The 24,120-nt window shown below is 34.4% G+C and overlaps 1 protein-coding gene across 4 annotated transcripts in view; it reads left to right on the top strand.

Annotated features, from left to right (window-relative positions):
- The window catches only part of MCTP1 (multiple C2 domains, transmembrane 1), a 593,076-nt gene that overhangs the window by 386,849 nt on the left and 182,107 nt on the right, over nt 1-24,120 (top strand). For 3 of the 4 annotated variants that reach the window (XM_012644776.1, XM_012644778.1, XM_012644777.1), the window contains 4 exons: nt 6,188-6,247; nt 11,646-11,723; nt 15,922-16,092; nt 19,103-19,233. In XM_012644776.1, coding sequence (XP_012500230.1) covers nt 6,188-6,247; nt 11,646-11,723; nt 15,922-16,092; nt 19,103-19,233 — 440 coding nt within the window. The remainder of the gene's footprint in view (nt 1-6,187; nt 6,248-11,645; nt 11,724-15,921; nt 16,093-19,102; nt 19,234-24,120) is intronic. The other variant, XM_012644779.1, reaches the window with a different exon arrangement.

Here is a 24,120-nt window from a genome sequence, read left to right as displayed (position 1 = left end):
TGCATTACATTTAAATACTGGTATTCATATGTGATATAACTATGCTCAAAGTCAAAGGTGAGTTTCTCATATAAACACAGATCATTTTCTTCTTCGGAATCTTGATGTAGAGAATGAAGTCTCCTGCATTTTTCTGTGAGAGCTTTGGCATGCAGCCTGTCTTTGAGCATCTATGGTGAATATAAAATCTAAGAATTAAAAATTTTGTAGCAAAGACTTAAAGATAGCCAGACAATGTTGTTAGAGGTTCTCTCCAATATGGAGTTTTTCTTCCTTTACTTAGTTTCTTTCTGAAGTAATATAACTACAGAGGGAGAATGCCTACACTGACATTGTCACTTTTTTAATATGCATGTCTCCTCTATATACAAATTGAATTAGCTCTTGGAATTCTCCATTACTTAAATTTCTGCCCATCATTTCCATCATCTTGACTTTCTGTGGTAAGATTTCTCTCCATATTTTTGTTATCATACTTCTGCCAATAATGGGTTATTTTCAATGGAAATCTTATTATTTGTGTCACTCACATAATATGGGGTTGTATTTACTATTGAAATCAAGAAAAGAATAACCAGCTTGAGGACAGGGAAGTCATAATTGCTGTTCAGGACCAACTTATATTAATATATTATTTGGAGTAATTGTGTTATCACCTAACAACATATAGGGAAAAAATGCAACTGAACTTATCTCTGAAAAGCAAGAATATATAAAATATATACTATATTTGAACGGCATATAAACCAGTAAGTAGTTATAAATTCCATAATATCTCCTCTTCTAGGGATGGTAATATCCTTTAAAACATTCATTCTGGTTTTCCACAAGCACACTTTCCATTATGCACATTTTAAATTCTGCCCCACACTCAACTGTTATAGAAGAATGTTATTTTAAGAAGAAAGGGATTGATGTCTCCCTAATCTTGGGCAACAGAAAAATTATCCAGGTCAAAAGGCTTACAGTTATGTGACAAAATTTGCGTTTTGGCAAAGAATTGGTAATGCTTTGAGTTATTGCAATATTTTATTCTTTAGAAGAAGCTTATCAACTGATAATTTATTCTAAGGTTAAATTATTCATCAAGAAAGTTTCATGAGCTCAAAAGAGAAGATTTATGTGTGTTTTGTGAATAGATTTTGTGGGATCAAACCAAAACTGGGAAAAAAAAATGTGGTTCTATCGGATGGTAAACTGTTATAATTTTACACTATATTGTGTGCATGTGTGTGTCTGTGTTTTAACCTAAAAGAATGAGTTTATCAATGGATAAGGGTGAGATCATAAACTTAGGTGCTTTCAATAAATTATTTCAATTATATGAGAAATACTTTTGTGACAATATAAAGATATACCTTCGCAATTCGTAGCCTCAACAATAATACTTTAGAATTGTTTTCTTTAAGAAAAAAATCATCCTTTGAATAATATAATATAGACTACTGTGATGATGTCTCATTATCATATCTTCTGTTACTTGACGGCTTATATCTTTTTTTTAAATAATACATCTTTTTAATAAAGATTTTATTATAATCACTTAACATAATTTTAATGAACTATAAAACATTTTATTCATTGGTTGAATGGAGCAATTTTTAATAAGACTTTTGGCAAGGATATTGTTAATTTAAAGTAGAGAACACTTTCAACTCTGTAAGTCTGTAGGGCGTAGCAGTTAAACCTGACACCTTGGATGACACTTTAAAAATGCATCAGCGAAAACCTCTAAGTGCTTTAATTTAAGTAACAGTGGAGAAACAGATTAACACATCTTTAACACATCTCACACAGTCAGTGAGACATGATGAAAAAAAATCATTATATTTAACAATTACCAGGTCTTTCTTTCTACAAAGACTTCATATCCTTACAATAAATAGGGGATTTTTTAAAAGTTGCAAAAAATTGAAAACTTTTTTGGTCATAGACTCACAATCATGAGTGTCCAAATTGGCTTCTTTGGTGCTACGTTTCTCATTATTATGCATATGTCTTTGAAAAAATGGTATGCTTAATGTTTTTGAAGGAAACATAAAATTGCTTTAAAAAATCTTTACTTTACCATTGTCTGTACTACCAAATCTGTATTATTTGGAAATGCTATAAATCCCACCTCAGAATTAAGACTTCTGAAATTCTAAAATGCAACAATGAACAAATGGAGAACAGCAATGAGCATGTCTATTTAAAATGAGTAAATTTTGGTCCCAGCTAACAAAAGTCCTGAAATTTGTAATAAGTTTATTTAAAATGGAGATATTATAATGCCAGTAAATATTTTATTATCCCCAAAAATACATGAAACCATAATTAAATTTTATATTGAAATGATTTTTTTCTTGCTGTTTTTACAATATTTCCCCAAGGGCATGAAATAGCATACATTTTTATGTATTGTAATTCATAACTATAGGGATTTGCTGTAGAAAGCATTACATTCATTTGACCTCTCTTGTTGAATTTTTTAAATGTTGTGGGAGCAAATATGAATAAGTTGGAACAAAGTGAAAGCACAAAATGTAATCTGAAGCAAAGGATGGCTTCCATAGCGCCTGTGTTCCAGGTCGGTGGTGTTCATTGCGTGGTAGCCAATTGGCCTTCACATTGCTGGCATGTGGTACAAAGTGAGCAAACTAGTTTCCCAAGGCCCTTCCTGAGCTGATCAAAGGGGGAGAACTAATGTAACAGGATGCCAACATAATAGAACTAAGGGTTGATTTGCAGATTGCATGGCCTTTTATTTCAATGAGATAGATGCTAAGTGATACATAGATGGTAGCTGGATGGATGAATGGATAGATGGACAGACAGATGTTAAATTGAGTGCATTATGGGGGAGATTTATTGGTTTTAACCTGAATGTCCACAATGAAAACAATTCATAATTTTGTGAGGATCCTGCTTCCAAAGCTCTGGTTGACATGACTATTGTAGGCTTAGTCAATATCATAAGTCATCCTTATTGATAGGATGGAAGCATCCATGAGCCATAGCTTTGATGAGCAGTGATTACAGTCTGACCATGAAAGTTTATGTAAATGATTTATTTGTGTATTTGCTTATTTTTTAATATCTTAAATGGCCAGAAGTTATTGATAAAAGGACATTGTGCTTCTATAAAAACATACTTGTATAATCGGGAATGCTAGCTAACCTAACTCTCACATTTGCCTCTCAGGATTCACTATTTCAAATCTATTGTGAATGTTTTGAGTGTTAAAGAATTGCTGAACTATCACAACATGTATTATGTTTAAAGCCCTGTACACCGTAAGGCTAATTTTAACATCACCTTTAATAAAAGTGTAGTGGCTAATTCTTGTTCCATCTGATGAAAAAGTCTTTAAAGATTTTATGATTTATTTTATATAGATGGCTGAAAAATAGCATTATACTCATTTGTCAGAACAAAAAAATCTCTGTCATTTAGTTTCATTTCCCTGAGGAAAAAAAAATTATCTCTATATTTTTTAGTTTAAAATCTGGTTAATTTTTAGATTCATAGTTAGATTTTTTATCTTTGAGAAAAAATTTTCTTAGTGTGTGTTAGATTTTTGGAGGCTAAAATAGAAATCAATAAGATATTCCCAGTGGATCTTACTACTTTCATAAATTAGAAATCTCAGTAGATATAATTCAGCAATTCATTATTCAGAATAACTTCAATAATTTTCCTGTATCCATTTGATGTCTCTGTTTTTTTATTGTTTCCTTTTGATGTTATTTTGTAATCTTAGCACTTTTAAAATGGCACTTCTCCCCAATAATCAGTCTTTTGTCTTGATGAAGACTACCACCGTGTAACTAAATATCTGCAATTATGATCTAAGACAAATCTTCTCTGGAATTCTTCAATAGTTCATGCTGCTTTTCTTGCTCTCCATGATAAAATCACCACTTTTGTTTAAGATTCATTATTGTGATACCCGGTGTTTTATTATTAATATTGATGTTATTACCATTAGAAACTTTAGTGAAAGGAAGGTGTTGGCTGGTCTGTTGTAAATTTCATACTCATGCAGAGCAATAAATGGCACAAGGGCCCACAGAAAATTAAATTGTTTCATTTGAAATAAAGTCCTAAATTTACATGAGAATATGGGTTGTAAATGAAATATAAATTTTAGTTGATGAATGGCAGAAGTAATTAAATATGGCATGAAAAGCACAATTTAGGGACTTCAGTGGATCTAAATGTGGCTAATATTTTTGTTTCTCAAATTTTAATAGAGAAATCTAAGTCTTAAATCTTGATCATTAAAATTCCCACCCCACCCCTAAAATTCACTAATCTGTTTTTCTAGGCACGTAATTAGGTCAGTAACCTCTGCATTTATCTGAGGATTGGAAAGTAAGGATTTGGTGCATGTTCAATATCAGTCACCTTAGACCACCTAAAACATAAATTAATAATACATTTAAATGTTAAATGGTTGTCTTATTTGTTAACTATATTGAGTCTAGAGCCAAGGCTTTTATCTGCATTAAAGTTGCCTTAATGCATTTTGCATTAAGATAAAACTCCCCTAGTTACATAACTTGTGTTATTGACTCAAGTTATATAAAAAGAAATTATTTATATACGGATAGTTCAAGCACTAATTTTTAAATATGATATTTAAAAATTTTTTTCCACATGCTGCTAAACATGCTGCTTAATTTAAAAATAGTTGCAAATCTAAGTGAAGAGAATTGACAATTGAAAAGGAAAACATACATCTTTTCTAAAAGCTAGAATGGGGTTCTTTGAGTTAAAAAAATAGTATAGCATAAAAGAAATACTGCAATCATTCCTTCTAAGGTTTATGTCTCAATGTCCAAATGTAAATGTATTTTTTAAGGATTTTTGTTTAGAAACTGATGTGACAATGTCTCAAATGTGACAGACAAAAAACAAAGGTGTAAATGTAAATGAATTATAACTCTGTAGTGATGGTAAAACAAGTCTTAAAATATAAGACTTTTTCCCAATAACCTCTGACATTAGTCACATTACCTGACCAAACTATAGGCAAGTAACTTGGGAAAATGTAATTGGTTTTGTTAAGAAACAGATTTCATGTAAAAAACATAGGTAGATTGCATAGACAATCTCTGATGTAATCCTAGGTCTAAACTTAAATTATTCACACTGCTGAACATCCAACAGCATTTTGGCTCGTTATTATTTTCTAATATGATTTTTGGTATCATGTTTGGAAGGAATATGTGTCCCTAACCAAATGTCACTCTAAGTGACTAATCATCAATCAACAAGTATTTATTGAGTACCTATCATGTATTAAGCTTGACTGAGGTGCTAGAGCACCACAATCTTAGTTACTAACACAAAAATATAGAATAATCAAGGAAGTTGCAAAATTACATCCTCTTCATCACAACATCAAAGATCGATGCTTTCCCATAGCTGTCATCCGTTTTCCATAACTGACACCCAGAGACAGGATGCAAACTTTAAAGAAAGCATGTAATTTAGATGTTCTGTTTAAAAATGGTTAACTATTTTTTATTTCCAAAAGTTAAATTGGTTTTACTTTATAAAGGTCTGAGGATGAAGTAATAAAATGTCCAACTTGAATTCATTGCTTTGTTTTTAGCCCAATAGCCACTTCTCTTAGTATTTATTTTTTAAAAATTGCTTAAAGTTAACTAAGTCATTTATATTATATTATATATTATATCATAAAATTCAGAATTTTATGATAGAAAATTTATACCAAATGTAACAAGGTAAATGTTTATAAATAAGACTTCGATAATCATTCCTTAAAAGTGCTCCGAAGGTCTGTGGTTAATACAATTGTTTCGTTAAAAGGAACAGATATTATCTGCTTCATTTAAAAATCTTAACATGTGCTTAAACAGTTCTACTTTCTATAATGAAACATCAGACTCTGAGATATATTAATGAACAATTAAGAATAAAGAGGTAAGTAGACTCTTAATCACAGAAATAATCCTCTCTCAACTTTCCTACCACTGACATCAGAGATGAATAGGACAAAAACTTTAATTTATCCAAGGGAAGAAAACTTACAATTTCTAAATATTCTAAGTATTTTTAGGATATGTAATTTTCATTTTTTTATTTGCTATGATTTTATTTGTTTTGATTTAGAATACTAATTAAGTATTCTCAGAAACATCTCAAAATTTAGCTAAATAATTTGTTTGTTTTTAGGAACTCTCAGAAAATGAAGTGGTTGGATCTTATTTCTCTGTGAAGTCTTTCTTTTGGAGGGTAATGTCTAAATCCTTTATATTCTTGGATTTTAATTCTGGATAGTAATTTTGAAAGTTAAATGTGAATTAAGAAATTCACTTTTTAAAATAGGTTCCCAGATAGATGTATTCATTTGCTTTCTTCATTAACTTTTATTATAAGTCATCTAGGTAACTGACTCTTTTATGTCTTCATCTGTAAAAATAAAGAACTTCATATATTAATATTTAACATTTCTTTGAAGTCATTTCTTCGTGGGACCAAGTTTATTCCAAATTCTCAATAGCTGGAGGCCCAGGGACCTTCCAGGAATGTGATGGTGATGTCTAAAAGGTCTATTAAGGCTTTTGTTTTCCTCTCTTGTAAAATGGGATTATTTTCTGCTCCATTTCTGTTTGAGAAAAATTTTCTTCTATTACAATGATTTATACTAGATGTATATACTTAATATATACTAATCAGTGCTCTTTCTTTGCAAAGAAATCCTATGATTTAGAAAACAGCAACTCTGCTTTTAAGGATGAAAAAATGAAAATTCTGCAGATAATTTGTTTTAAATGCCATTGCAATTTAATTTACTCTGATGATTTAAGCATAATGAGCTTTGTCATCCATTTTTTCTTTGCTATAATTCTGCATTATGCACAGCACAATTTATTACTAATGCACTTACTACTTTGCCTTTAAAAATTTCCCTCTTTCTTTGAAAATTCACACTTTGCATATCATTATGTAGCAATTGATATTGCAATGAAAATACTATACTCTTAGGGCCTTGCCATTTTCCTTTCTTGGTTTCCAAACTGCTCATGATTGAAAACTATCTTTTTCCTTTAGAATTTTAAGATTTGTTGCAGTGTCACTTAAGCAGAGTGGCAGGTACCAAATTAATCATGGGCTGACCAGTGAGCAAGTATAAGGCACATCTGTTCATCCCTACCTGCTCCACTACAATTTGTTTTGCAGCCTTTTATTGTTATGAGCTTATTTTAATTATTATAGCATCTTCATTTCCTTTCAGTCTACTGTATGGCTGCCTTCACTGAAGTTACTCTGTGTCTTTGCTTAAATAATAATAATAATAATTCCTCTTATATGTTCATGCATTGTCCATGAACACACAGGAAGATTGCTTTTACATGGTTCCATAACCTTAAATGGAAAATGGCTTTATCCAAAAATTTTGTCACTGTTTTCTTAAGACCCACAAATATGGCGAATTCACATGGCACACTTTTTTGAGAGCAGAATTTGGGGATGTTCTGTGTTGAGTTTGTTCTATGTGCAGCAAATGTTCAGACTGGTCATTGTCAATGAAGAGTTGCCACCAGGGCCAACTCCATAGTTATTAATAATACTTTTTCAAGGGTTTCCCTTTCAAGTGGCTCTCCCAACATCATCTTTTTTCTACTTCCAAATTAGTTTTCCACTTATAAGTACTTTCCATTGGGCTGTATTCATTCTTAAATATTCTTTAATAACCTTTCTCAATCTCTTGAACTGTCTTATTTTAGAATAACAAATACGCAAGTTTTTTTAAAAAGTTTTTTTAATTTAAGGTACAGTGGTAATGTCTTTTCTGGGCATATGACAACGAACAAGTGACAAACAAATTGAGCCATAAAGGCAGAACCTTTAGGGGCCATTTATTTTACCAATGAGGGAACTAAGGCCCAGAGAATTGATGTCATTGCCCTGAGGTATGGTTGGGACCAATATTTCTCTCTCTCTGAATGCCATAGAAATAAATGTGTGAAGAACTTAAAGCAGTAGAACTCTTCTTTGGGTTGATGATGAATACAGATGTCATTTATAAGTAGAGCTGCTCCTTAGTTGTTTTTTTTTTTTTTTTTTTTTTTTTTTTTTATTGAGACCTTTCAAATTCCTGTTGCAATATGTGACCCTTTTCTTCAGCAGCTCTGTAAGCCACCAATGGACGATGTGTTTGAGGGCCATGAGGTTGCTGTGCTTGATGTGCCATTTACAAAATCAAAAAATCAGTGACCAAGTCTACTTTGGATGAGTATTATCTCACATAGTCACATTCAAAGGTCACTCTGATAACCATTGCTCTTTACTCAAGCAATATTGTTATTCTGTAGGGGAGATGTAGATGAAAGGAGGCTATCCATGGACATTTTCAAATATGCAAAATACCTAAATAGCTCAGATAAAATCATGCATGGAGAGGGTACATGTGCTTTGTGGGTTAAACAGAATGTGATTTGAGAGAAATTCTTATCAGGATTTATAAGGATTAATACACGTGTCTAAGAGATAGCAACTGATTTACATTGAGTGAAACTATATCCTAGTGAGAACTTGCTCAGCGGGAACGTCAGTGCTACTTGCTATATCCTAATTTTCCTGAGAGAAAAATAATAGAAAGAAATGACTGAAGTGATACAGAGATATTCTCATTTTCCAAATGCATAACATTTATAATTCACCAAAACACTGTATCTTAGGATACAAAACATTAAGCAGTGGATATGGCAATTACCATGTTTCTCATAAAAACTGTAAAAATTATGTGAAATCAAATTGAATTACTCTAATTAAGTCAGAATTTTATGAAGACTTTGACTTCCCATTAAAGGGTGGTAACTTAGTGCAGTGCTTTCAAATATTTAGCACACCTAAGTTTCTTCCTAGTTATCTCCATTGAGTGGACATCTAGACTCCGATAACAAAATTAATTGAACAAACTCCAAGAATATTATAGTGAATAAAGAGAAATTTTTAATATTTTAAAAATACAAATGCTGGAATATACCAAGATCCCTCATACAAAAATGGAGAAAAGAATCATAATAAACAAAGAAGAGTACATAGAAAAATACAGAACAACTGAAAGTTATGTCAGAGCCACCGCCTTATGGTCAGGTCTACCAAAAGTGTGGTTGAAGGAAGACTGAAGACTAAGAAGAGTTATTAACTTTGTAAAACAAGAATATGATCCTGTGCCAAAGTGTTTACATTTCTGAACAACTCAACCATGTATAATATATACCCAAGAAAAGTTCACGAATTATTTTCATTTTTAGGTATGAAAATGAGACTTTAAAAATGTATATAACTTTTAATGAAAAGTCTCAGAAGTAAAGATGTCTGTAAGTCAAACCAAGGACTATTTTTCCTTTCCCATATCATTGGTAGAAACTTGCAGATTGTTTTAGCAAACCAATAAGATCAAATACATATGATTTTTTACTAATATTTATTTTGAACAAACATAGTAAAAGCTTAAGAATTGTTGGCCACAATTAAAGTGAGAGAGGATCGTTAAAACATCCCAAGTAAACGTAAATAGCTTCCTGGCACCATAAGTTGTATCAAGAAGCAATAGAAATACGAAAGAAAATTTAAGGACAAAAACCAGAAGAATTTTTCTAAGGATTATGGTGCCAGTAAACCATCTTCTGAGAAAAAAGAGATCAAAGCTTTATTATTAGATGAGACATTTCAAACTAGGTTGCACGAAGCATCGGGAGAGTTTTCTGTAAAAGCAATCCTGCCTTGAGAGGATGGATAGACTACAGAACAAATGTACTTGTTGGACTTCATTATCCAGGTGCAATTCACTGGAATAAACTCGGCAGGAAAAGGAAAAGATAGATCATGCCTGTGCCCAGGATTGAGCTAATAATTGCTCCACACTCTAGTCTTTGCAGCACAAAACAGTCATTCTAGGCTGTCATTATCTCTTCTTTGTAGTGGCTCAGGCATCATTTGATTAAATAAAAGCACGTGCACCCCTGTGCTGAAAATAGAGGAAAGAGCTGACTCCACACGCGGCTTATTGTAAACACACAAGCAAAGTCTTTCACTCCAGTTTCAGCGTCTGGGTCTCATTTGGAAGGATTAGGTTGTACACCGGTAATAAAATCCAGGATAACAAAAGCCAAGGATTATTTGTACATAACAGGCAGAGGATTGGTATAACTATGTTCCCTTAGTTACATGCTAAATCTAAATAGATTTTTTGATTTCGATCTATTTTTAAATCAGGATCTAGAATAATAGGATATATCCTATTATTAGTGATCTAGTTTTTCAAGGAATGGAATTAGTAAACTTTTTTAACTGGAATTGAAATATAGAAGTGTTCTCAATTTATATGCTAGATTCTATAACTTCACTACCTTATTAATAGACATTAGATTATAATTTATCATGACTACAGTTAACTCTCATATTCTTTATTGAATAACATATGCTACGATTATTACCACCTATCTACTTGTACTTCCTCTAAGCCCCTGATTAGCCTTTGTCAATGATCTGTAACCAAATATACATTTTATCTAAACAAAAGCATTTTGAAAAATCCTATACCAATTAATTCCTTTTGTTTTTATTTGGTACCATGAACTTCTTAGGGTCTGTCCAAAATAAATGACATATCATGGGGAAAATCAAAGATTAGGTATAAGCAACCCAGATTCAAATCTCAGTCTTGCCAGTCTCTACTCTTTGAGTAGGGTTATTTATCTTCTCTGTGCCTCAGTTGCTTTACTTTTTTCTATCCTGAAAAACACTGTAGTGTGAAAATGCAGCAAGTAATAGCTGTTTGATAAATGTTTCTTTCCTTCTGTGGGATCTAACCTATCTTTCAGACTGTCCAATCCCACCCTCCCCGTTCATGCTATTAAAGCTGATGACTGTCATCTCATCATAATACCATCGGTCAGAAACTTTCTCTAGCTGCTCTAGAAGACCTTTAATACAAACTTTCAGCTCCACCATAATAATTTGCCTCCAGAATTTCTTATTCTGCTGTATCTTTCTTAATCCATCTCTTGCTGCTATTGGTCTTAGTAGTGAAGGGGTCTTTGGGTCGCATTTTGGTAACAAAGGCAGCAAAGGGAAGTGTTACGTGGGACCACATTTCTCTGTTATTTTAGAGATATCTCTTTAATCATTTAAAAGATTCACATGTGGGATGCAAAGTTAGTATGATCATAGCTATTGCTTGTCCATGTAACATTTATTCTTCTAGAGCCTTGTCATCTTTTTAACATTTTAAAAATCTTCACAAAATATTTGAAGCAGCAGACTTGGAAAAATTATCCTTTCCATGATTTCTCTTGCTTTATTTCTTTTCTCTGATGCACCTATTAGCGAAAACTTGAAACCACTTAAGCAGTCTCCATCCCCCTATAATCTCTGGGCTTTATTTTCCTGACCACTGCAGCATCATTCTACTAAAGAAAATGGTAGCTGGAAACTATAGAGTTGCACTGGCATTTATCTTCATTGTGCTACAAGACATTTTCTGATGGCGACTTGAGAAACGAGTACATTTTTTTTTTCAAATAATGTCTTGAAGAGTAATCCTAAATGCTGATCAAAATGAGGGTTGAGAGTGGCACAAAGCTTTCCCACACAGATCTGATCGTTCATTTCCATCCAGACGTGCGGCAGGCCTGTTCTTCCTGTCCTGGGCTTCTGCAGAGCAGAGCTTCAGAGTCCTTATTGCCAAAACTCACAAGTAAGTTCAACCATTCAGTTCATTTATTTTTTCTAAGCTTGCATGAGCCGTGAACTCTGAGGGCCAACTTACCTTACTAAAATCCCATTCCCTATCCTAACCTATTTTATACATGTGAAAAGTGATTATAATCTTGAATTATTTTTCAAGGAATAATATAAGTAAACTAATACTCTCTTTAAAGTGCCAGCTTTTTATCTCTAAAATCTAACTAAAGATCCGTGTTATTGACTAATTGTTTCAGACTTTGAAATTTATATTGTTACCTGGTATCTTGATATTTTTTATTAGTTCTAAACTTGGATGCATATTCCTTACAAGAGTGAATCTCAAACTGTGGTGTGTATGAGAATCACGTGGGGCACATGTTGAAATACAGGAGGATCAGGCCCGGCAATTTCAATAAATTGACTTGAGAAAAAAATTAATAAGGGAAGGAAATAAACGTTTTATAATTGTTCAGTAGGCTCCTACTTCTCTCTTTAAATGCTCCAAATGTCTAGACCAATCCGCTTTCCTGATCATGAAATTTAGAGGTAGGACTAAAGAAGGACTTAAGTAGTATAAATAATATCTGTGCTAGAGAGCGGATAATGTTTACAATTATATTAATTAATTATAGGTATTAAAACATAGGGGACAGCCAGTGCATATACACTATATAACTTTTAAAGCAAGGGTTCTCACACTTGAGTGCTTATCAGAATCACCTGGGGGGCACTCGTTAAACCAGCGTGCTGGGCCCCACTCCCAGATTTTCAGATGCCATTCGTCTGGGTGGGGCCAAACGATCAGAATTTCCCACAAGTTCCCAGGCGATGCCGATGCTGCTGGTCTATGGACCACACATTGCTATACAGAGGAAGGGAACTTTTAAACAGAGTAAGTGACTTGGAAGGTACATTGGAGAACATCAAAATTAGTGGTTTTCAAAGTTTCTTTTAGCTGTTGAATTCTGCTCATCACCACACTTCAGTGAGCTGCCCAGAACCTTGATTTTAAAATTAGGTAAAGGTAATAAATGACTGTCTTAGACAAGCTAAATCTTCACTGTTTAGGAATATACTTTTTCCTATACAGGCCCCCCAACATATAACTTCCCCACCCCCACATATACACACAGAAGAATGTTCTTAATACACTTGGGGCCCTGGAGTACAGTCTTAAAAGCCAAAGATAAGGAAGGTGAGTCCCAGCGAGGGAGCAACATGCCCAAGTCACATAGGGAGAAACTGCTAGAAAGGTGTGAGTGAATATTTATGTTACATGGTTGTCTGTTGGTAGTCTAATTTCATTTTCTGCTTTTACCTTATAATTTTATTTCAAGTTTCTATTCACACCGAGACTAAATATGTATCTGTTTCATGACTATGTAGTTACTCAATAAAATCTACAGCTGAATTATGGAGTTTCATTTTAGAGAAGTGCCATTTTGAACAAAAATTATTGAAGAAGAAAAAAGTACTTAAAAAAATCTGAATAGTATGTCTTTGGAAACTTTTTTTTTCCTTCTTCTTAACCTATTGCATAGGTAACCTTAATTCTCACATATATGAGCCCTGTTTTTGTGAAGAAATCCTCTCCTTCCTCCTCCTCCTTAGGTCCCCAAGTTGTTTTGGAAATGTCCTTCCAGGTTATGGAAAAGCATTTCATAACAATTAATGGCAGTAGGTAAAGCTTCCATTAAGTTCATTTTATTCTGTGAAAGCATGAAGGATCCCATGGAAAGCATTCTTTCTCCTTCTTCACCCCGTTAGTCAAGTTGATGTTCTTATGTAAAAGAATGAAGGAGGAGCAAGAAAGAAAGGGTGGCAGATATGGCATTGTTAAAGAAACTAGCTTAGCATTGTTAATTGAAGATGCTGGGTAACCTAGATTGTGCCCAACTAGCATTTGACAGCTTCTATAGGGTGCATAGAAAATGGCATTAAGTATATTCTTCAACAAGCTGAAATGTTGTAACTATAGATATGCACGCACTCACATAATAGAAAAGTAAAAGGCGATTTCATGAATTAGCCATGTAGGAAACTGTATCCTGGACTATCATTTCAAATATAATCGACCTACTTAACTGGCGAGTATCCTTTGGCAATGTTATATTTAAATAATGATTGCATTTAAACCTATGAAACAGTCTCTGCCCTAAACACCTATGTTGACAGAAGCTCAGGAATCAAGGTCATAAATACTGGAGTTCTAGTCACATATCCACCGTTATGAGCCCAACCACTCTGAGCCTCAAGTCCATCATCAGTAAAATGGGGCTAAGAGGCCTCGCCTTCCTACCTCATAGGATTTTAGTCAAACCAAATGATATAATGTGAATATACACACGTTTAAATTCTAAGCTCTATATAAATAGGCAACCATTAACTCCTTGGTCTTTGCTAAAATAATTATTCTTACTTGCCACAATATTTGTTTTCTTTCTTTCCTTTGTTGCCACTCATATTCCTTAACAAAACTTTCTGATCCAAAGTTTAGAATCTGATTCTTTGGAGTCTGCTGTTAGAGGCAGTTTCAAAAGCAGCAGAAGTGGTTGAATCAATCAATCACACACCAAAATCTATTGCTGCATTATAGAATAATAAGTAGCGTGAAATCACAGAAATAAAAAAAGACCTTGACCATCATTTGGTGCAATGGATTCCAAACAATTATTTTGATGTGAGAAACCATTTATTCAAATAAAATCCAGTGTGGAAACCCAATATAGAGACGGGAGCAGAGGGGCTCTAGCTGAAGTGGGCATGGAGTTCTGTCAGACTTGCAGGTGCTCCATGAACCCTCCCTTGCACTGCAGAACACATGTGGACACATAGCCCTTGAAGCTCACAGAGGTGAGGAGTGCATAGGCAAAGTCCTGCGTCGAAGGCAGAGCCACCAAGTGATGTTCAAAATTTTCCGTTCAATAAGACAGGGAAAAACGCAATGTGATTTAGAAAGATTATTACTGAAATGTTCAAATAGTAGAAGTATTATCTTTTGGAGAATGTGGTTTTCACTTTCCTAACAAAGCACCCTGAAATGCATGACTTTTGATGATGACGGATAAAAATGTCTATGGCATTTCTATGCTGTGGAAAAAGGTAGGAAGTCAAAGTTGGAGGGGGAGTTATACAAAATAGGCTGTAACTTTATAACATTAATGTAGAGAGATTAGGCAGAGAGTAGGGCTAATTTATAATTCAGAAGCGTACTTCGAGGTTCAGAGTAATGTCAAATTTTCTCATAAAATGACTATTAGTGGAAAAAATGCTTGATAATATGAAGTGATAACTTTTATAGTACTGCTTGATGCTGCATCAAGATTGCAAACGTTTTAACATTTACTACTTTCTCTGGCTTGTTTTATATTCTGTTTAGTTCAAGAAGATTATGTGGACATTCTTAGTAGACTTGCTAATTTTTAAAAAAATCTGATTTTGTTCACTGGCTTAAATATTGTGGTTTAGAATTGAACATAATAAAAATCATTGAAGAAAACATTGAAATACTGGAATGTGAAATAAATCCAGAAATATACTTGCCAATAGAAATCACATATATAATTTTTAAAATAATTTTAAATATTTGGGATGCAAGTTTCAGGTGTAAGTAAGACATCTTGGGTGGGCATATCAATTTTGTTTTCTGTTCTGTGGTACCTTAAATTGTTCTTTAGTGAGCTGAAACCCAATTACTCCTAATGTACCAGGAAAATAGTTTTTAAATTATCTGACTATTACTTGCAACTAATCTTACAACTAAAAACCACCTGTAAAATCCATTTGTAACACAAAAAAGAGATCTTCAGAAACCATAAAGAGTTAAAAGTTAAATACCACAGTGTGAATGAGGCCTTTGATATTTATAATATTTATATTATACATATTTGACACAGGCTTATTTGACACATATGCAAATATTCTCTGATGTTCTTGAAGTACCTACATCTTATAATTTTAAGAGTTGAAAAGTTAGACTGTATTTTTAGTACTCACCTCTTTTATGCAACAAGCAAATTTATCATTTCATAATTTGTTAATAATTTTATAATTAATAATACTCCATAAATTACTTTTATTTTTTAAAAATTTGTAACTGCCTATTCTTTATTTTTTGAAAAACTATAACAACAGGGGAAAGGGTAATGCCAAATGAGGTATTTGGGTTTAAAACACGATAACCTAACTCGGTTTTCCTTTGCCAAAAGTTTCAGACCCAAAGTTTACGTCTGTCAGACCTTCACAGAAAATCACATCTTTGGAGAGGAATAGTCAGCATCACCTTGATTGAAGGACGAGACCTCAAGGCCATGGATTCCAATGGGTTGAGTGACCCCTACGTGAAGTTCCGGCTCGGGCATCAGAAGTACAAGAGCAAGGTAGCCACATCTCTATTGTGTTCCTGTCAACATTTGAAAGGCATTTGTTGGTTAATAGCTATGCTTTGGGAAATGAAAACACTAGATAATTTTTAAAATGCTTAATAGAACTTCTTTGAACATGATGTCAGAAAACAAGACCAACAGTTGTATTACATTTCTTACTTTACGTGGTAGGTGACCTTGGGTAAACTACTTAACTCCTCTATGTCTCAACTTCTTCATCTATAACACAGGAATAGTGGTAGAAACCATCTCTTGGCATAACTGTGAGGATTAAAAAAATAACAACAATCCAGAAAAAACATAGTTGATGCCTGGCACATAAAATATTCAATGCATATTGGCTATTAACATTATTACAAGTAGTGCTAATATCAATACTACAAATAACATTATTTTACATGCCATAAAATTCTTTGTACATTATTCTGAGGCATTTTATTCAACCTGACCTGCACCAATGCAAATTGCAAATTTTTACATTTATTTAGAAAAAAAAGGGCCGAATTCTTCCTGCCACTATGAGCAATGTACCATAGGACAAGTTACTTTTTCCCTCCATGCCTCAATTTCCCCATTTGTAAAAATGACAATTAAAATAATACCTACCTAACAATGTTATTGAGAAGATTAAAATAAGTTATGTATGTAAAGGTCTTATAGTACTGCCTTGCCCATAAGCACTCAGTAAATGTTAATAGCAGAAGGAAGAGAAGGAGTGACAACAGTAGTAATAAGTATATTGTGTAGTAACAACTATATTAATAGTAATAATATATTAAATAATAATATATTAGACATAGAAGTAATAATAATTAGTAAAGGTCATAGTAGTCAAAGCTATATTTTGGGCACATGTCTTATCTATGCTGTAGCTAACTATGACCTCTTTACTGGTCAGTTTTTACAGCTGGCGTTCATGGATGTCTTAGGACAACTGATCATATACATCCTGTATTCAAGATCACATTCCATTTTGATGAGAATTCCTTCACCTTGGTGTCATCATTTTTATGTATTTTTTTGAGACAGAGTCTCATTGTGTTGTCTGGGCTAGAGTGCCGTGGCATCATCCTAGCTCACAGCAACCTCAAACTCCTGGGCTCAAGCGATCCTCCTGCCTCAGCCTCCCGAGTAGCTGGGACTACAGGCACGTGCCACCATGCCCGGCTGATTTTTTCTATATATTTTTAGTTGTGCAATTAATTTCTTTCTATTTTTAGTAGAGACGGGGTCTCGCTCTTGCTCAGGCTGGTCTAGAACTCCTGAGCTCAAACAATCCGCCCGCCTCGGCCTCCCAAAGTGCTAGGATTACAGGCGTGAGCCACCGCGCCCGGCCCATTTTTATGTATTTTTGATAACCATGCTGCCTGGGTCCCTTCCAGCCCAGGAAGTTTTCATCAAGACTTAAGATAGTTAGAAATCTCATGGAGCTGATTCGTTAGTGGGCAGTGAGCACTGCCAGCAGGCTGATTGATTACCATAAGGAGTGCCCACATGGAAAGGGAAGACATCAATTTGATAGGAAGGAAATCTTATGGAAAAGACCCTACAAAAGGAAAACAAAAAGTCTGTTTATGGCCAGATAAGAAAGACAGACCACACCCCAAAATACCATAGGAATGCATCTGAGCCCAATTATAAGACATTTGAATTATCATAGCATTTATCGAATGCCATGATTTTTTTTCCACCACTGGGCTTAATAACATATTTTAAAGTAGCTACCGATTCCAAAAATAGGTACCTATGGCCATTTCTATCTTGTTCTTTCTCAATTAACATCATTTTCATGTTCTAGTAGGCTTAAAACATTACTTATTTTTATAGTTCTGCTCTTTAGGTATGAAATATGAAACCCAGCTATGGACACATGTCTCTCTTTGCTCTTTCTTTCCATGATCTATTGCTGATTAATTTCAGATTATGAACTTTAAAAACTGGGATTCATTTGCATTACCTTTGCACAGAACATACTTCATTGCTTTCAAACGCTTTACATCTGAAGATCTGTCTGTCATACATTAAAGAGGGAAAAGGCCACTGCACACCTTCCTGCTAAAAAGAAAGAACAGGGAAACAACATGAGTGTTGTTTAACCCAGTGGTGAATGCAATTTTAAAACACATCAATATAGGTCACTTTGTTCATCGATTCTACCAGGTGTCTTATCTGAATACTGGAAGATACAAAATTGCACTTTAGAGATCTTTCTTGTATATGCAACATGAGGCATATACATATCCATATATACGTACACGCCCATATATACTCACATGTACTCATTTATTAATTCACAAACATTTTTGGCATATGGTTTTGGGGGAAGAGTCCTGAAGCTCTAATCAAAGACTTTGGGAGTTACAGTCTAGATACAAAAACACATTAACCTTAGGTGGGTCACTTAAACTCTAGGTCTCAGTTTCTCTGTAAAATGGGAATAGTAGATCAGTGCTATAATTCTAACATAAAAGTATGCCTGACCACCCCAAAGCTACTTACATTTTCCTTCTGTTCCTTTAGAACTTCATAGTCTGTTTTTCATGTGCTCAGCTCAGGATTCCAGTGTGTGGGAGGAGCAAGAATAATAAGAACAAAGAAACTCTAAGTATCCGCATTATCTTTTATTATGAAATAACTTACTATGGGTTGTGTCTTCATGCATTAACTGAGATTATATAAAACAAATGCTGGATTTCACAGGGAGCTATTTCATTTATACACTAGTTACCTTTTCTATGTAATTTATATTTCTCATCTGTTATTTAAGATGGTCAAATGGTGCCTTTTGATTTTCAGGACATGTCCTTTGGGGCCCATGTAGGAATTGTGCAGTAAAGATGCCGGAGATCTAATGCCTCCTTTCTGTTATTTCTGGAATGTTTTGTTCAGATAGCACACTGATATTCTTTTCCAGATACTGTAGTACCTAAGTTTGATTTAGTGTCTCGAACAATTTTTTTAAAGCTGCTATCAGTAAGACAGTAATGAATTTTTGATTTTCCAGATTATGCCAAAAACTTTGAATCCTCAGTGGAGAGAACAATTTGATTTTCATCTCTATGAAGAAAGAGGAGGAATCATCGATATCACTGCATGGGACAAAGATGCTGGGAAAAGGGATGATTTCATTGGCAGGTTCGTACAAGTTGGTATTTTTGGTTCACCCTAGAGAGAGTGAATTTTTGTTAAGGGAATGTTTCCTTTAAGTGTGGTTGTTGTACGTGATCTTTACTGTCCAAGAAAGAGATCTTACACGATGGTAAGGCAAAACTGAAAAATAGATTCAAAAACTGGCCAGTAGGTGGCAGTTTTGATCAGTTGATGGACACAGGCTATCTGAATTTGAGATCCAGAATTTTCTCCAGATGTCAGAAACATTGTGCGTAAGAGTTATGGGAGTTGAGAAAGAGGAATTTCATCTGATATCAGATACATACAGGAACAAAGAGCATATTCATAGTCTGTAAAGTGATCTTAGATAATATTTATTTTCATAAAGCATATTGTGACCGTAAAATGGATTATTTTCAACAACTCCCTACAAGGTAGAGAGTCTTTATAATCTCTTAGGAGTTCATAAATCTGTAAAGAGTTCCCAAGTTTTAGTGGAAGCATGTAAGTGAGGCAGATCCATGTTAATCTGATAATGCATCGAACAAAGGAGTATTCTGAGGCTTACATGACATTTTCCCACAAAGTCAAGGTTATTTGAATGACTACTTGAATTATATGAATTGTTCTTATTTTAAAGCCTATTTTTATATTTTTCAATAGTTACGTATGTGTGTTTGTAGCAAAGACACATTGAAACCTGCCAATACTGAGATGAAAGCATGGTGTACCGAAGAATTTTTTCAGTTAAAAAAAATATTTCTTTGTAGTAGTTCACATGAATTCCGAGTCTTGAAACATACAGCCTGAGGAAAATTCATGCATACTAATAGTAAAGGGAATTTTACTTTAGAAAAGTAAGAATAGGAATCCAATCCAACATATTTATCTCTTCATTTTTTTGTGATTCTGCTATGTCTTAAGCAATAGTATTCTTCACAGGATTATAAAGTAAGAGGTCAAAGATGAGCTTCAGTTAACTTTTAATATTTTACTTATAAAATGAAATTGAAAAAACACCACTGCAATCTAATCCTATGTTACATTTCAGTCCTTTTTAAAGTGTTGTCCTTCATTGCACATTTTTTTCCCTTCCTTAAAAAACGATTTTCAGAGTGTCTTAAAATTTTATCTTGTTCTCTTTGGGATATACCACTAACTTAAATAGTGCTATGCATCTGTTAATACTTCAGATACATTTCATTATAATTATATATTCATGATTCTGTCTCCCTCAATAGGCTATAAGCTCTTTCAAGTAGATTCTACCTAGCTATTCCTAGAAAAATTAATTTATTTTCATAGTTTATAGAAACACTGGTTATATTTGGTGACCACAAGATAGTAAGAATGGCAGTCATGTGAAACTTGCTATCTTGATCTCATTACTTTGTATTCAAACCTTCTTATAAAACAATGAAGGAGTCTATACTCTAAAATATACTGACTTTCTGTACTTCTAGGCACATGTTACATAAAGTCCTTCTTATTCCTTTTTCTCCTTTTTTTTTTCATAATGACAGATGTCTTTTGTGTATTTTTTTTCTTTGGGAAGAATTTCCAAATTTAGAAATTATGAAAATTTCTCAGCCCATTTGATCTTTGACCTTTCCCTTTTCTTTTCTTTTTTTTGAGACAGAGTCTTACTGTGTTGCCCAGGCTAGAGTGCCGTGGCATCATCCTAGCTCACAGCAACCTCAAACTCCTGGGCTCAAGCGATCCTCCTGCCTCAGCCTCCTGAGTAGTTGGGACTACAGGCATGCGCCACCATGCCCGGCTAATTTTTTTCTGTATATTTTTAGTTGTCCAATTAATTTCTTTATAATTTTAGTAGAGACGGGGTCTCGCTCTTGCTCAGGCTGGTTTCGAACTCCTGAGCTCAAACGATCCGCCCGCCTCGGCCTCCCAGAGAGCTAGGATTACAGGCGTGAGCCACCGCGCCCGGCCTGACCTTTCCCTTTTCCTCACTTGATAATATTAGGAGTTCTTCAAGGGCAGAAATGGTTGGCAGAGAGGTGGACCTGTTTATCTCACTTCACCTAGTTTCTAAGGGTTTGTCCACATTGCAGCAAATTTTGAGAGAACAGTGACAAATAGCTGGCTAGAAGATCATAGGGATTGCTTTAGATACCTGTGAAAGCTAAGAAAGTCTTATGAAGTTTGAAAAATAGAATAAATCCATTTTTGGTCACATGCCAAATGTAACTATCTATTTAAGCTCACGTTTTAGAGCACGGGTGTAGACAAGACAGCTCTTTAGTATCAGTTCAAACTGATTTACACAATGAAGGGAATGAGTGTTGAATTTTGAGATAATCAAAGATAGACAACAGAAATGTGTTGCACGCTACTAATTTAACACAGATGCCCGTTGCAGAAAAAGGAAATGACTGTGGTGAATCATCATTTCAAATTTATTTGATGTCCAGATAGCACCAGAAATCTTGTTGTCTAACTTTATGCTTGTCAAGTTGTACTTTAAACACATCCTGTCACTGAAAACAGTATAGTAATATTATTGTACCTAAGAATCAGGTAAGTTGTGTTTATTTATTTGAAGATTGAATAGTAACAGTAGAGATGATGCAGATTATAATAGAGTTACTAAATTCCTAGATAGTTTAGAAGTGAATCGACTTACCTTCCAATTAAATTTGAGTTCTCAGAGTAAAGTAACGAGAGTAAGGCTGTCATTGTGACCTTCTATCTTCTTTTGCCAGCTATCATTACAGCATTCTATGTCTATTAATTTAGAGACTATTCTGAGAGCTGGCTGGTGGCTGCTAAGTAAATTTAAAGTTGGTCATGGAGGGTAATACTACTCCTTCAATGGCTAATAAGTTTCTTAAAGGGTAATTTGAGGGTAATTTGAGAACACTTGTATGAATTAGATTATCTATGTAGACCAGTTTCTTATGCTATGGCTTTGGTTTTTATCCACTGTATTTTCCATTTTTGGTCATGTATAATGATTTTTGAAAAATGTTTTGTAAATGCAAACTCAGTAACAGGATTTTCTTGTTTGTTTCATAATAAAAACAAGACTGGCTGTGAATGAAGGAAACACTTGCAAATTTGGAGTGTTGAAACAGTTAAAACTGTTTTAACACTGAACATTACTTCCATTCTTCCCACTTCCATTCTTACTTGAACCCACTCAGTCAGGCTTTTGTCCCCAGCAGTCCACCAAAACTGCTCTTGTCAAGGCCACTGGTGACCACCGTATTGTTTAATCCAATGGCCAGTTTTCAATCTTCATCTTCTCCTGACCCAGCAGCATGCTGGATTCATCTAATCACTTCCTTACCGTGAAACACGTTTCTCATTTGCCTTTCAGGACACTGCACTCTCCTAGTTGTCTTCTTACCTCGTTGAATGCTCCTTCTTGGTCTCCATCACAGATTTTTCTTCATCTCCCTTATATTGTAGTTTTGGAGGCCTTAGAGCTCACTCTTTGGGCATCTTGCTCCCATGGCGACTTCATCCTTTTCTATGCTTTCCACGGTATCTATAGGTTGACAGCTACAAATGTACAGCTCCACTCTATAACTCTTCTCTGAACTCCAGATTCCTATATCCAATGGCCTATTTGATGTCATCACTTGAATGTCTAATAGGTTTCTCCAGTTTAGCATGTCCAGAGCTAAACTTCTGGCTTCCAGCCCCTCTTCTTCCTTCAGGCTTCTCCCTTGTTTGTTGCCAACACCAAAATTCTTAGAGTTGTTTTTGATTACTTTCTTTCTCTCGCTCTAAGCAAATCCATCAGCAACCTGGTAACTTTTCCTTCAAAGTGTATTCAGAATTCACTACCTCTCATCACTATCATTATAATCCTAGTTGAAGCCACCATTAGCTTTCATGTGACAATAGCAACAGCCTCTTGTTCTTCCTTCCACACTTGCCCTCCCACAACAGTCTGTTTCCAATATAGCAGCCAGAGTAATATTTTTAAAATGCAAATAAAATAATTTTAACTCTTCTGCTCAAAACCCTTTAATTGCTTTGCATGGTAATCTGGGCAAAACCAGAGTCTTTACAGTGACCTATACTGGTCTGCAGGGCACGGGCCTGCTACCCCTCTACCCTGAACTTCTGCTGTTCCACTTCCCTTCCTTCTCTCTTCCAGCCATACTGCCCTCTCGCTGTTCCTCAAGCACACCTGACACCTTTCTATCCCAGGGCCTTTCCCTACATCCGGCACACTCTTTCTTCAGGGATCCCCCTGCCCCCTTGCTTCTTCGCCTTCTTTAGGTCTGTGCACAAATATCACACCAGGGCAGCATCCATACCGAATCTATTTAAAATTGAACCTCCTTTTCTTGGCATTCCCCTTCATCTGTTCTGGTGTGCATTCTCCATTGATGTAAGCACCATCTGATAAACAACTCATCCCATTTATTTTCCCTCACTGGAATATAAGCTCCACGAAGGCAGGGGTTCTTGAGTGTTTTGTTCACTGAAGCATCCTCAATACCTAGACTAGTATCTGACACATAGTAGGTCCTCAGTAAATATTTGCTGGGTTTGAATGTAAATACCTGAAGCTTGATTTAATACTGGAAGCTATGGCTCTTTGTTCTCTGAATGTGTACTGATCTGACAGCAAGCATTAATGAAAAGGCAACTAGAAGAACATGACTTAGTGGAAGGTACAAAGTTTCAGTGGAAGGTAATTGTGGAAAGATGTTTGAGTATAATGCCAAAGAGGAGAATGAATGTGCTAAAGTATAAAAATGTCTAATCTTTCTACTTAAAGAATAATAAATTGTTGTATTTGGGGGAAAGTAGCCTATACATTTACCAAGATGCTTACATCATAACTTTTTATCATCACAATACCCAGGCTGTCAGATTTTACACAAAAATAAAATTTCCATGAATGGAAAGAAATAATAATAATGATGCTTTATA

The sequence above is a fragment of the Propithecus coquereli genome, unplaced genomic scaffold (genome assembly GCF_000956105.1).
Source record: "Propithecus coquereli isolate 6110/MARCELLA unplaced genomic scaffold, Pcoq_1.0 Scaffold22, whole genome shotgun sequence".
Lineage (NCBI taxonomy): Eukaryota > Metazoa > Chordata > Mammalia > Primates > Indriidae > Propithecus > Propithecus coquereli.
This window is presented reverse-complemented; position numbering and strand designations above follow the sequence as displayed.